We start from the raw sequence: 14,821 nt of genomic DNA, 5'->3' as shown, positions 1-14,821 counted from the left end.
TATATATATATATATGTGTGTGTGTGTGTGTGTGTGTGTGTGTGTATTGGTATAAGTTCAGATATACATGCATGAAAGGCGAAGATAACGAACAGTGATCAATCTCATACCTCCTATAAGTAATACAAAATAGATAGTTGGGCAAACACGGACCTCTGGACATCCATGTATAGAAATACAGATGGTGCAAACATTACGTTAGATTTCAATTTAGAACATTCAAGTAAAAGAAAATAAGACTCTAAAAAAGGAGGTCTCCATGTGAATTGAGAGAAAGAAACGGAAATTATAAATTCTGTGGTGACATTAAATTTCATTTCATAATTTTGCCAGCTATAAAATAAGGTACATGTATGATATGAGATTCAGGGTGGTACATTTATGTGCATACATATACCTTGTATCTCCAATTGAAAATTGATTGCTTTAAATCAATTTCAACATTATGAATATCCTACAAAAGTAAAACATAATGAGATTTAAAGTTTAAAAAACACATTGTTTCACTCCTGAAACCTTGACCTCACATGGATATATATTGGTATTTAGTGTTGGTAGGTTTTGGTTCTTTTGGGGTGGATTTTGGATAATGTAGTGAATTTCAGTTAGTTGTAGCACAGTAACATGGAGTGAGCTTGCAAAGTGCTTCCTGATATCTAGTCAATCACTTTTTAAGACATACATATTTTCAAACTCGCATTGCACATATTTGTTTACATTTTTGTTAGAAGTGTTTTATATCCTCATTATATATCTCATCTTCATATATAGATGTGTATATTGTTTGCAAAAAGAGGAGACATCAAAATTCCTAATAAAAATGATAATTACATTTAAATCATAATTGTGCACTTCATGTACTTTTTACATGCAAATTCATTTCATATAATTATATGGTTTTTGTACTTTCTGTCCATATCTGTAAGTCTGTCTGTCACAAAGTCTTAAATTGTGCATTAAAATGCTTCTCCTCCTGTATGGATTATCTGATAAACTTGAAACTTTGTACAATGCTTCATTGCCATTTGCAGATGTGCACATTGTTGGGAGAGGATTTATTGTTATCCTAAAAGTTATAGTGGTTTGATCCAAGAGGGATGCGGGTGTAAAATAGCTTGTGACCATTTCTCCTAGTTGCAAACAATATTGGAGAGTCTTGAATTTTTTTTTTACAATACTTCATTATCATTTAATGATGTCTAGATTTCTCTGACCCAGGAATCTAATATTTTCCTAAAATCTACAGTGGATCAAAAACAAGTATTTTTAAGTGTTGTTTTTTTTACCCTTTATTGAATAATCTTTGTAAAATTGCATGTGCAAAAGTAAAGATGCTTTGAAAATTCAATTACAAAATTAAACATTTCACTGGTTTGTTAAGGTACTCACTACACTAAAGCTTTATGACACTATGTTACAAGATGGCGATTTAAATGTTTTGGGAAAGTATTTGTATCGATCGATTTATTCGTCTATAACACGGTAGCTAAGTGGTTAATTAATAAAGCATTGGACAAGAGACAGAGAGAGAGAGAGAGAGAGAGAGAGAGAGAGCATTGGGCTGGTGAACTACAGATCTTGAGCTCAAATCCACCAGTCTTTTGTTCATGTGTTGAAATACACACTTATTGTATATCTTCTGGATCTTTTTTAAAATATTAAATCAATTTGTACTGATTTGAGAAACTATTTCCCGGTGTAGTGAGCCACCTTAAATGTAAACATAAAAAGACTCCAGTCTTTGTTTACATAACGCAGAATGAAGGCTAAAATATTGCTTTTATTCCTGCATCCAGAAGGTTAAAATTTTGGCTGTCAACACAGATTTAGTCATACTTTTCATGTTTAACATTAAAAAAAAAATGAAAACAAAATTTTCAAAAGAAAAAACAAAAACGTAAACGTCCTGCTTGAGAATTTTTCACTTGTATGGAGACGTCACCATTGCCAGTGAAGGGCTGCAAAATTTAGGTCTATGCTCGGTGCTTATGCCCCTTTGAGCAGGTGTGGATTAATATTGTGTCACACATTTAGGTAATGTCATATAACTGTAAACAATGTCTCGAGGATTTGGGTGTTGCTCAACCGGAAATTTAATAAATTAATGCATAAGATTGGGTCATACTTCTTTTTGGACTAGAACATCCAGGACTGAACTTTCTTAAGGTCGAGATGTCTGTTAACCGTTTATTCGTATTTACCTGTCAAAGTCTTTTTGACGCTTAAGGTATAGGAGAAAGTACTTTGACTTCAGAATGAATGTGATTGTCAGAGGGAGAATGATGGACCGAAGCATGCATTTTGTAAAATGATTCTTGTGTTGTTAAATCTTCGAGAATCTTGTTGGAGATGTCTGATTCGGTTCACGAAACAACTTAGCATCATCTAGCAGTAGCAGATTTCACCGTAAGCACTTAATTAACACTAATTTTAATATATTGTAAACAAATTGTAACTGTAAGCTAGGCTATTCCAAAATTCCACAACATATCAGAGGAACCGATAATTTAGCCTGTACATAATGATAAGAGTAGGGGTATATACCACACACCCCTAATAAAAGCACTGGGATTACTGAATCAGAATGACAATTGGGGTGGGTGACGATAAAAGCAGAATTTTCGAATTATTTTGAAGCGAAGTTTTGAGTAAGAAATGGTGCCATTCCTTTTGGGTTATTTTTTTCATTGGGGATGGTACCATAAGGCGTACTATTATTATTACAGACAAAAATACCGGTTCCTGTGAATATTCACACCTGACGACCTGTAAAGGGTTGTCAATAGTGAATATGAACAGCTGCATGTAAATAAGTTAGTGTTCTAACTGCATAATTTAATACCGTTCAATTTTATTCTGATATTTTTGTGATAGGGTTATATGTATACATTTAAAATTGCATGGGAAAGAGTTTAGTAATGCAGAGCTCTAATATAATTTAATTTCTCATGTTGTTTAGACATTTATCCATTAACACATGTATAGGTCTACATAATTTAGGAGTGTAATTACTAGATATAAAGTTAATGTCATTCCTTAGCTTGCAAGTACATTCTTAAGAATCATGACAAACAACACTCTTTAAGATACAATTTTCTGCTTTATTACTGTATTCATGGGATAAAAGTCCCCATCCTGTGTTTTATTTGGGATATTTATTCCCATTCATGCTCAAATAGGATATTCACTGCCATTTCATGTTCATTATGGGACATTTCCTCCTATGGGACATTGTATCCCATTTTAAATTTAAATACGGGAGTTAAAATCCTATGGGAGAAATTATATTTTTTCTCCCATGGGATTTTTGGTGGGAGTGAAAATCCCCCAAGTGGGATTAAAAATCCCTCCAAAATCCCATGGGATTTTTTGATTTCAGGTGAAATATCTTAAAAACTACAATAGTTACAAGTGTAAATGTTGGTGCATGTCTTGTGGACATAAAATCCCATCTTTTTTTGTAAAGGGTTTATTTGTATCCTTAATAAAAGGGTTGGCGAAACTCCGGACTTTTGTCGTGTCCGGAGTTAAATGTCGCACTGTTTATTGTGAAACACTTTCCGTATTGCATGTTTCTAATAAAAATGGTCAGGTAACGATTACACATTCCGCTGTTGAAAAGTAAGAATAAAATTAAAAGAAATACAGATATAGAGATAATAAGAGGCACATAGGCCTTAAAGGTCACCTGTATCATTAGTAACAAAGGCTACGAAGTGTATAAAGATTTTCTTGTTTTGCATACCTTAAGCTAAATTCTAATATTCAGCAGTTGTACGAAACAAGATGCGTCCTTAAAACACAAATATCCTATAAAGTGCTCACACAGATGAAAAACTTTACATAACATATGTTAAATTAATACTTTACGACTATTTTGGACCCATCCTACAGCCAGACTCCTGTGGTTACGAAATTCACAATTTTGGGATATTCCTTCTGCTTTTCCTAATATGCATTGAAATAGTATGATAGTATAATCAAAATTAAAGAAGTCTTCCAAATGATGGATGCATTTAATCGCCCTACCCATTTTGGCCCCATCCTGGTACTAAAAGCCCGTACCTTCGGATCATTACATTCAATTTCGGTAAAAGACTTCCTACTCCTTCTAGATATCTACTTCGTTTCAATTTAGCATTAATACCATTAAAAATGATGTTAATCAAATGTTTTCCACACACACTACATGTATATGATATATATGCAAGTTTGGCTCTGCCCTGGAGTCAAAACATCATGAAATATAGGATTTTGGCAGAGCCTTCCTGGTCTACATTACTATGCATTTAGATTTTCTTACTGATGTGCAGTTATTGGGAAAGAGGTTTATTCGAAATCGGCCAATATGTTGCAGTGTTTGCCCCACCCCTAATGTCCCGGTAGTGTAGAAGTCTTGGAATTCACAATGCATGCGTTCCAAAGATGCTACATGTACATACCAAATTTGATAAAGAATTTGAAGGGTAGTTAATATGAAGTTTGAAACATTTAATTGTCAAAACACGAGGGACGCAGATCGATAGCAATAGGTCACCTGATATATTTATGTGACCCAATAACATCAAATCACCGGTACCAAGTATAATGCTTTGACGTATTCAAACTCGAATTAATTTTAAGCAATGTTTACATACATCATATATGCATTCGGATAGTAAATCAGTCGAATGATACATGACTCTTTAAGAATTGTTCATGATTACATAAAAATAAAGACTATATGTGATAACATCCTTTATTTTTTTGTACCCCTGTAAGAATATTTTTACCCCTGGAAGAAATACTATGTATTATTTCATAGCACCAGAAATATTATGTCTAATACAGCTTCATATACCAATTTGTCTCCAATATTTGTAGTCACTTGGGGTACACAATTTTAAGAGACACAGTTTCTCAACTTCATGCACAAGTGTAAATACTAGTTCTCCTTTTGCGAGTAGGTTTTTGTCATTATTTAGACAAATTAGAAGATATCCGCCATATATGCAGATATTTTTTTCCGGTTATGAAGCATGTGGGCCATAGAACCACGTTACCCTTTCTCGTGTACATTTGAGGAGGTATATTAGATGTGAAAATTTAATTGACAGGTCCGAAATCTTCCATACTAGTCTGAATTTCTCTACTAACAAAGGCGAGAAACCACTCAGTGACCTGGACCGGTAAATGTCCTAAGTATATATAAACATGTGAAATCGAGAGAACGATGACGTACATATCTCTGTTATTGTTAGAACCTGTAGCTTGAAATTTGGCATGCAAGTAGTTAAAACATTAATCTATGCAAGGAGACCGGCAAATTACACATACCGCACCTAGTTTAAGATTTTTAAGGCATTTGAAGCGAGTGGGTGTTTTTGTCCCCCACCACAACGCGGAAGGGGACATAGAATTACCGGTGTCCGTCCGTCCGCCTGTCCCACTTCACTTTGCGAACGCAACTCCTCAGAAACCGCTCAACGGATTTTGTTCATATTTTGTAGGATTGTTAGTCACCATGTGTAGTTGATAATATTGCGCTGCCATTTTGATTAGACAATTTTTACAGGAGTTATGGGACTTTGTTGAATTTGTACGTGCTAAACTATAGGAGCACTTTGTGGACGCAACTCCTCCGAAAACGCTCACTGGATTACATTCAAATTTTGTAGGATTGTTAGTCAACTTATGTAGTTGATCATATTGCGCCATCATTTTGATTCAATGAATTTTACAGGAGTTATGGAACTTTGTTGAATTTGTACATGCTACACTGTAGCAGCACTTTGTGGACGGAACTTCTTCGAAACCGCTCAACGGATTTTGTTCAAATTTTGTAGGATTGTTAGCCACCATATGTAGTTGATCATATTGCGCCGTCATTTTGATTCGACAAATTTTAGTACAGGAGTTATGGGACTTTTGTGCTTCAACTTTTTTGCGGCGGTGGGGGACATGGCTACGTGTAGCAATCTTGTTTAAATCTGGGTCAGAGTTAGACCCCTTTCTATATTTATGGTATCCCAGAGTTCGCGTCCAAAACGGGCTTATCCCCTGTGACTGTAGGTCAATATTTGTTACACGTCATATACAATAAGTAAAAAATATATGACGGAAAACGTTAGCATGTGAATATACAGTCATGGAAATAAATTGTATGGAATGTATAAGAAAACGTTAGAATGTGTATATACAATCATGGGAATAAATTGTATGGAATATATAGGAAAACTACAGAATACTTATGGTATATCTTCGTACAAATCCTGTAGTTAATAGGTAAATGCATCTTCATGGAAAATTTCAATTATTTCTCCTTTATTACAAATACTGTACTTTTATGGGATATTTTGTATTCTCACCTGAACGATCTATCACAAACACAAATTCACAGGGCAATTCCGAATCCAGATCCTTAAATTCCGGCGAAAAATTGATCATCAATACATCGGACGACAAGAACCCATCTGTAAAAGAAAATCTGTTTTTGACACATAATTCATTACATAATCTATCGAATGATTTAGAGGAACAAGTGAAATATAGTAAAATAATATGATTTTAAAGACTTACTTTTACTGTCTTTTATGCCCTTCTCAAAAATCGTTCCTGGTTTCTCAAAACCTTTGTAATGCAATACAATCGAAAAGTCAGAACCAGGCTTCAGTTGTTTCGATAAGCTCATCTGTAGACAAAAATGCATTATAAACAGCTATATTTATCAAAGTTCCTCAGATATATACGGATGACCATTTTGCAATCAACTTCAGCATCTACATGTACAACATCTTCTGTTGAATGCAGCATATTATAAACCATTTTACAACGACATTATACATTCTATTTCTTGTAATAGATTTGCATAATTTGACGTGTTTCATACCAAATTGTTAGGCCGTTCTTTACACACTGGTTTTGACTACGGATTACTCCGTTTATCTTATAAGATGTAGTCTGATACATGTATAAGATATATGGCGAGTGTGACCGGTCGACGGGATGCGTACCCTCCTAGACACCTGCTCCCTCCTGGGTACCTGTAAAGTGCGAAACGAAACGAAATCTACCGAAACGAAACGAAATCTACCGAAACGAAACCCACCGAAACGAAACGAAACAGATTGTATAACCGAACTCTTTTAATTATAATAATTAAAAATGGTATCTTAGGCCCCGGTGAAAGTTACCACATATAAATAAAATTCGCCTCCCCTTTGATGTAGGCTTTCGGCTTGACTGTTACAAAGTTACAAAGTACATATCCGTAGTTGATTAAATGCCATGTACAATTAGTTTCGGATTCATACATTTCAGAACCGAGGGCTACAGTCTCAGAGATCTGGGGAAACACACTATACGAGGGGTGGGGTCGCCGACGTTGGATCCGCCTTTGGGCATAGATATATTGTTTGAAGAAGCTGGTGTCTGAGAAAATTGAAAGCAGGAAGAGCTCTTAACCTCTTATTTTATCTCTAACTGCTCAGGTGCGAGTACTTTCAATAATGGAAAAACTCTATACATTTGGGATGTTGCTAAGACGGGGAATTGAAAACGGGACGGAAAACGGATTTTTTTTAATGCAATAATATTAGGAGGAGGTCGGCATTTTGTAAACTGAAAAGGCTTATGAACAAGGGGATTTTAAGCAGAAATCACAAAGAGAACGGGAGGACATATTCAGAATCCACCGTTTGATATACTACATACAAATACACAATATCCACATGTATACATATATTTGTCTTTAGAGCAAAAATACTGAAACATGTATTTATGCCCAAAATCGGATTCAACGCCGACGACCCCATCCCTTGTTTAGCGTGTTTCCTCAGACCTCTGACCTGTGAGACTGTAACCTTCCGTTCTGAAATTTCTGGATCCGAAGCTAATTGCACATGGTATTTATGTACTTTGTGCTTACCCCCCCCCCCCTTTCCAACTCTTAAAACTTTGTATCAGTCAAGCCGAAAGCCTACATCAAAGAGGAGGCGAATTTTATTTATATGTGTAAACTTTAACAGGGGCCTTAGATACCATTTTCAATTATTATAATTTAAAGAGTTCGATCATACAATCTGTTTCGTTTCGTTTCGGTAGGTTTCGTTTCGGTAGATTTCGTTTCGTTTCGGTAGATTTCGTTTCGTTTCGTTTCGATTTCGTTTCGCACTTTACAGGTACCCGCTCCCTCCTATGGTACGTATGTCCAGCAGTCCGTGTTTGCCAAACTCTTAATTTTGTATTCCTTATAGGGGTTATCAGATTGATCACTGTTCCTTATCTTTACCTCTTCATGATTTACATGCCAAATATATAGACTAATGAGATGGTTTAAGGAATGAATTTATCATTTTTTCGTTGGATGGAGGTATACCACGAAAACTGCATTACTGCGCATAGCGCATGATGCAAAAGTTTTCTGTCTTTTTTTTTTTTTTTTGGTGGTATACCTCCATCCAAGGAAAAAATAATAAATTCATTCCTTATCATTTAATATTTTAAAACATTGAATTTATATGATAAAACATTATTTGATTTGAGTTGAATTAGCGAGTTATTCTTGGACTACATTCTATGTCATTTCGAGATGGGCGTAGTAATTTGTGAATACACAACTTAAAAAAAAAAACTAAATCCGTTAGGCCTAATGGCGACTTCCACGAACTGTTGAGCAAACGGGTTTCTTGGACTGAAGAATGCAGTTTTAAAAGGATGAGTTAGAGATAAGTCCCGTTGAGAGAAAATTGCATGAATTTTGTTGAGTGGAACTGGAATTAAGTGCAAAGTTCGATGTCGGTACTAACGGAAAGCGTGGGACACGTGCATAATCAAGATGTGGGATACCAAGTAGGGTTTTCTTGAGGGTTGTCGCGGCTTCCGGGTGGACAAGTGAGTGTTACAGAGGGTTTTTAGAGTTTACCAGTGAATTCCTAAGGCGTCACAGCTGTCGTAACGTCGTATGGAAGCCTCGTTTCGGTGCCCACTCATAAACATATTATACCGGAGCCCGAAACCATAGTCGTTAAAGGCTACGATATTGCAGTATCTCTGAGGCAGTGTGCGGTGTATCTGGTATTTGGGTTTGTGACATGAAGGAAGTTGTCGCAAGGTGCAAACTGGACTATTGTCATCCCCGGTTGAATACATTTAACTCTCAGTCCGGAATATTGCAGAAGCAGGCGTGTGTTGTTGTTGGGGGGTGTCCTCAAATAGCCATGTTTATTTCATTTTGCATAATTAATTATTATTTATATTTCATATTTGTTTGTTTTTGTTTAATGAATTTATATAGACCAATAGAACTGTCAAGTTTTTTTCTTTTCAGGATTCCCTGATCTATATATAAATACGAAGCATCCAGAGGAATTCCAATAGAAAGTAGTTCCGGGAATTTATAAAAAAAAAATTGTTGGATACGATATTCCAATATTTTTTCAACCAATGAAAAAGCGTGTAACATGTAAAATTAAATGATACTTATTTCCATATGGTTGCTGTAGCCTGGACAAGTTAGAATAATTACCTGTTAGTGTACGTATAACTTTAACCTTTGCCATACAATTAATATTGGTCGTCATCATCAGAGTAAAATATTTGTCCAATGGCTGTGAAAGAGTTATGTCCGGTATTTTAGCCCATGTTTAATTCGACCTTATTCTCTCGAGCAAGCCAAGCCCTCCGGGAAATTGTATAACTGTGTTATTTGACAGCTGGATATAAAGTCACGTATGTGTACATACTTTATTCTCAATAATATCAGCCAAGACGTCAAACTCCATTTTGTTCTCGGACAACATCAGATTTTTTCCTCCAGCCACAACAGTTTCCAAGGTCATTGTGAAATCAGAATAATACAGTGTTTCTACTTCAGACAGTATCGTGTCTAACGTCGTCTCTTGACATTCTTCCGATTTTGAATCATCAGTTGGTGCTGAAAGATATAAATATTTAACTGCAATACATATGGTACTCATTCAACTAACGCCTTAATCTCGCTGATATACATGTACATGTATGTACTGCGGTTTCAACATTAATCGATTCTAAAAACACAAAATTTCCTTCATTTCTTGGTCGAGCAAAATTATGAAACCGTGCAATCAACGAAGTGCAGATTTATGAACGACAAAAACAATGGAGTTTGATCAGCTCTTTTAAAGGATCAATTGAAAAGGACACTATACAGGTTTCTATCATGGTTTTCTAGCATGTGAATGTATGTACCGAGTTTAACGATACTTTAGCTTGCTGCAATCTAACGTCTTTCAAATATGATATAAACGAAAACTATTTGATGTTTTTATCAGTAGAATGAATACAATTTACCGTATCGGATGTAATTTATTCCTACGATTTCTCAATTAAGTCCAAAACAGTGGGGAAAATGTGTATAGAGTTATATACATATATGTAGAGATGGGTAATATATTTCAACAATTTTTAACATCACTGAAAATTTAGAAGTCCCTTATAATTTGTTAGGAGTTTTATATTTACACTTATTACCACCAAATTAAGACAAAAATACATATCAACTCTTGCATCTATTTTTTGTATTGTATCCAATGCCCTGAATGCCTACGGAAATTACGACTTGATAAATATTTTAATTTACTGTCAAACCTAAATGGCAATCTTACAGCAGTCGGGTGCATATCGAGGATTAAGCACAGTTGGAAGCATAAATGTCCCAGTCTGATCAGAACTCAAATCCAGTTCTTGAACGTAAGAGAACGTCAGCTTAGCCGCCATTTTGGCAGGAAGATTCCCGAGTCTCACACGGAAGATGTCGCCAGCCTTATCATATTCTCCCATGTACATAGCAGTATAACCCGAATCAACAGCATCCTGGTATGTCTGTTTAGCCTTTTGATTAGGAAAAGCATCGAAAATGATTACTATTTCGTAAAATGTGTCGAGACGTCTACCATCTAGGATCAAAAGTACTTCGTATTGGTTTGAATAAAATTTATCGTCTCATATTAGATGTAGAACTTCCATTTTTTAAATATGATTATTTCGTATATTCAGTTAGTTTTAAACTTATTTGTACAAAGCATACTTGAGATTTTTCCTGAATCTCTGCTACTATAGTCCTGTTGTCTATCTCGGCCTCAAACTTGTAGACCGCCGAATCCGTATCCAGTGGAAACACGAACTCGGTCTCCATGTTCTCGTCAGTGTCGTTCACGTAATGGAGGTCCGACTTAACATTGGCGATAAATCCGCGGATGGACACCTGTACATCGGCTTTCTTCAGTGGGACTACAATACGTTAATTAGCATTGATTAACAATTTATTGCACAAATTTGATTTCTTTAAAGGGCGTTAAAATCTAAGTTTGAATTGATAAATAGCAGCAATATGTATGTAATTACATGTATATTACAATATAGGTCGTTTATCTCCGTCTACCGCTATTGTTCTTTACTCGTTTATATGCATGTGAACATAAACTTCCAGAATAGTACTATTTAATGACTGTGGTGTTTACAACCTTGTTTCCTAGGTACATGTGCTCAAGTTTTATTGTAAATATTACAACTTTTACATATAGCATATATACCATTACTGTAAATCTTACCACTCCGGCTGTGAGGCATAGACATTAAACCAAACTGTGGACAGCTCATAGTGAAGGCAGTACTACCAAACGCTGATCCCTGAAAGTAGGTAATAGAATTCTGTACTCCAATTTCTGATGTGATCTTTAATACATGTACTTAACTGATGTAGATATTTTCGATGTGAGAAAAAGGTGGTTGGCTGGTTAAAAATTGAGACAGAAAAATCCCAAAATGCATTTATCCACAATTATAAAGTACGTTTAACAGTCTGCCCCATGTACAACGCAAAGTTATTATGATTACGCATTTTCAGCTCACCTGAGCCGAAGGCTCAAGTGAGTTTTTCTGATCAAAATTTGTCCGTTTTCTATCGTCGTCGGCGAAAACTTTTTGCATGTTCTTCTTCTTCTCCAGAACCACTGAGCCAATTTCAACCAAACTTGGCACAAAACATACTTGGTTGAAGAGCGTTCAAGTTTTTTTCATATGAGGGGCCATGCCCCCTTCAAAGGGGAGATAATAAGAAAAATGCAAAAATAGGGGTAGAGTCATTTAAAAATCTGTTTCTCAAGAACCACTGGGCAAGAGGAGCTGAAATTTACAGGAAAGCTTCCTGACATGGTGCAAATTCAAATTTGTTCAAATCATGGCCCCTGGGGATAGGTTAGGGCCATAATAGGGAATCAAAGTTTTATATTCGAATAGATATGAAAAATCTTTAAAAATCTTCTCAAGGAACATTGGGCCAGAAAAGCTGAGATTTATATGAAAGCTTTCTGACATAGTGCAGATTCAAGATTTTTTTTTTAAATCACGGCCCCTAGGGATAGGATCGGGCCACAATAGGGAATCAAAGTTTTACAAACAAACTTATAAGTAGAAAATCTTTAAAAATCTTCTTCTCAAGAACAACTGGACTAGAAAAGTACAAATTTATATAGTGCACATCTTCTTCTGAAGAACATCTTCTGAAGAATCACTGGGCCATCAAAAGTTTACATTTACATGAAAGATTCCAGACATAGTGCAGATTCAAGTTTGTTAAAATCATGGTCCTCGGGGATAGGTTGGGGTCCCAATAGGAACCAAAGTTTTGCATGCAAATAAATGGGGAAAAGCTTTAGATAGGGGCCGAGGTGACTCAGGTGAGCGATGTGGCCCTTGGGCCTCTTGTTGTATTACATTTCATTCACGATAAACAGTCTGCTTTAGGAAGAACTATATTAACGACAAATGGATCTGGTGCTGAGGGAGGGGGTGTGATTCGTTTTCTGGTGCACAAAACATAAAACTGTTGAAAGTTGTTCAATCTTTTCTTAACGAATGTGGACGTTTTTCTAGAAAATCGTAAATAATTACTTTTTCTACATTGATGTTTGTATGTAAGACATACTTTCAATAATCAATTATTACTTGATGTGTTGTATGACACGCAATATCATAAATTGAAATATTGGGAGAAGGCTATCTAAATTTTTGAGCTCGTGCCTAAACCTTAGGATGTTTTAATGCAAGGTGAAGATAACGAACAGTGATCAATCTCATAACTCCTACAAGCAATACAAAATAGATAGTTGGGCAAACACGGACCCCTGGACACACCAGAGGTGGGATCAGGTGCCTAGGAGGAGTAAGCATCCCCTGTTGACCGGTCACACCCGCCGTGAGTCCCATATCCTGATCAGGTAAACGGAGTTATCCGCAGTCAAAATCAGTGTGCCAAGAACGGCTTAACAATCGGTATGAAACACGTCAGACAGCATTTGACCCAATGCGAGGTTGTATTGAGGAACTAGATCGTTATAACGACCATAGAATTTGCGAAATGCTTACTTCAATCGAGACTGTTGAAATCCCTGTACCATCAACTTGTTTGTCAGTAGCTTACCTCGATTTAAAAACTAACTATACCCAGAACAAGTTCTTGCATATCGAATCAGTTGAGATATATAAACACAATATGCAGGTGATAATGGAATATTGCTACATAAATATGGGAAGTTGACGATGGAGAAGCTGAAATCATCCCGTTTGTCATACAGTTGAGTTGTCAGTTTGCCGTTAATGTCTACTTTCAATAAAATATCTAAGTATGAAGCAAAAGTGGACGACTCTGTGGTGTCCATTATTTCGAGCTCACAGGGATATATCAAATCGACATATGAATGAAAGCCATCATTGTTAATAGACAAAACGTCATCGATATATCTAAAAGTCGAATTGAAGGTCACAGCGAGAGATTTTTTCTTCTCACGTTGAAGTTTTTGAATAAATTCTGCTTCATTTAATGTCAATACAATATGTTCAATTCACAATTTCAGCGTTGAAACCCCCATATTATTGTGTTATAAATCAAGGAACAATAGAAAAGTTGACATTGTTTATCTCCCACATTCGTAAAAGTCATGCTAAGTATTAATTAACATTATAATTCTCTATAACACATTCAACACTTAGGATAAAGAGCATGCCCCCGACATACCTGAAATTAACGTTTTTTAGTTTCATGAAAACTGAATTTTAGAACCGACATCAGGATACTTTTCTGTATATTATATGGTTTTTTTAATTTACGCGTTTTGTGTCACTACCGCATACATACCGTACAGGTTTTTAAAATGATATTGATCCGCCTCCGATAAAATGATATTGATCCGCCTCCGATAATCACAACATTCTATCCGTGTAACTGCTCGGGTGTGAAACGGTTTGTTTTTGTCGCCATATTCAGTGTACATGTATATACCGATCAAATTGAACGACTACACATGTAAAAACTCTCTAAATCTTTCAGTATAAATCACGGCCCTATATAACACAACCTGTAAAAATCCTTGTGATGGTATTCACACGGAACAAGAATTGCACAACTACCGGAATAGACGAGATATCGACTGAGAATAACTCCAGCTACAACGAGTTATTTTTATAAATGACGTCGGTCAGTTCATGCGCAGCAAAGTGGAAGAGAAAGGGAGATTTTCAGTGTGTGTTTTGCTTCATACAATCCATCTCCTGTTCGCAAATATTTACGTGCGGTGTACAACACCTAAAAGTCTATGGTTTAGTGAATCAACTCCTTGGAATTTGTGTGATTTGTTTTATAAGTATTATGCTGAATTAAATTTTTTATCTTTATAGATTTTACTATGTCAAAGCAGACTATACAAACAGGAGCTATACCTACAGCATGGGCACGTGAAACCATGTACTGTTCCTTTTGTAAGGGACAAAGGTTTCATCAATGTGTAGAAGATCCAGTGTTGTCAAA

At 35.7% G+C, this 14,821-nt stretch overlaps 1 protein-coding gene across 3 annotated transcripts in view; it reads right to left on the bottom strand.

The window, feature by feature from the left end:
• LOC125678705 (von Willebrand factor A domain-containing protein 5A-like) overlaps nucleotides 1-14,484 on the bottom strand; it is a 30,576-nt gene extending 16,092 nt beyond the window's left edge. For 2 of the 3 annotated variants that reach the window (XM_048917347.2, XM_048917350.2), the window contains exons 1-8: nucleotides 14,153-14,451; nucleotides 11,568-11,646; nucleotides 11,045-11,247; nucleotides 10,623-10,848; nucleotides 9,723-9,913; nucleotides 6,559-6,670; nucleotides 6,348-6,452; nucleotides 3,871-3,948 (exon numbers count right to left, since the gene is read on the bottom strand). In XM_048917347.2, the coding sequence (XP_048773304.2) occupies nucleotides 3,871-3,948; nucleotides 6,348-6,452; nucleotides 6,559-6,670; nucleotides 9,723-9,913; nucleotides 10,623-10,848; nucleotides 11,045-11,247; nucleotides 11,568-11,616 (964 nt within the window). In that variant the 5' untranslated portion in view covers nucleotides 11,617-11,646; nucleotides 14,153-14,451. Of the gene's footprint in view, nucleotides 1-3,870; nucleotides 3,949-6,347; nucleotides 6,453-6,558; nucleotides 6,671-9,722; nucleotides 9,914-10,622; nucleotides 10,849-11,044; nucleotides 11,248-11,567; nucleotides 11,647-14,152 lie in introns of all 3 variants that reach the window. The other variant, XM_048917349.2, reaches the window with a different exon arrangement.
• Between the last annotated feature and the right edge of the window lie 337 nt (nucleotides 14,485-14,821).

This window comes from Ostrea edulis, chromosome 2 (genome assembly GCF_947568905.1).
Source record: "Ostrea edulis chromosome 2, xbOstEdul1.1, whole genome shotgun sequence".
Lineage (NCBI taxonomy): Eukaryota > Metazoa > Mollusca > Bivalvia > Ostreida > Ostreidae > Ostrea > Ostrea edulis.
This window is presented reverse-complemented; position numbering and strand designations above follow the sequence as displayed.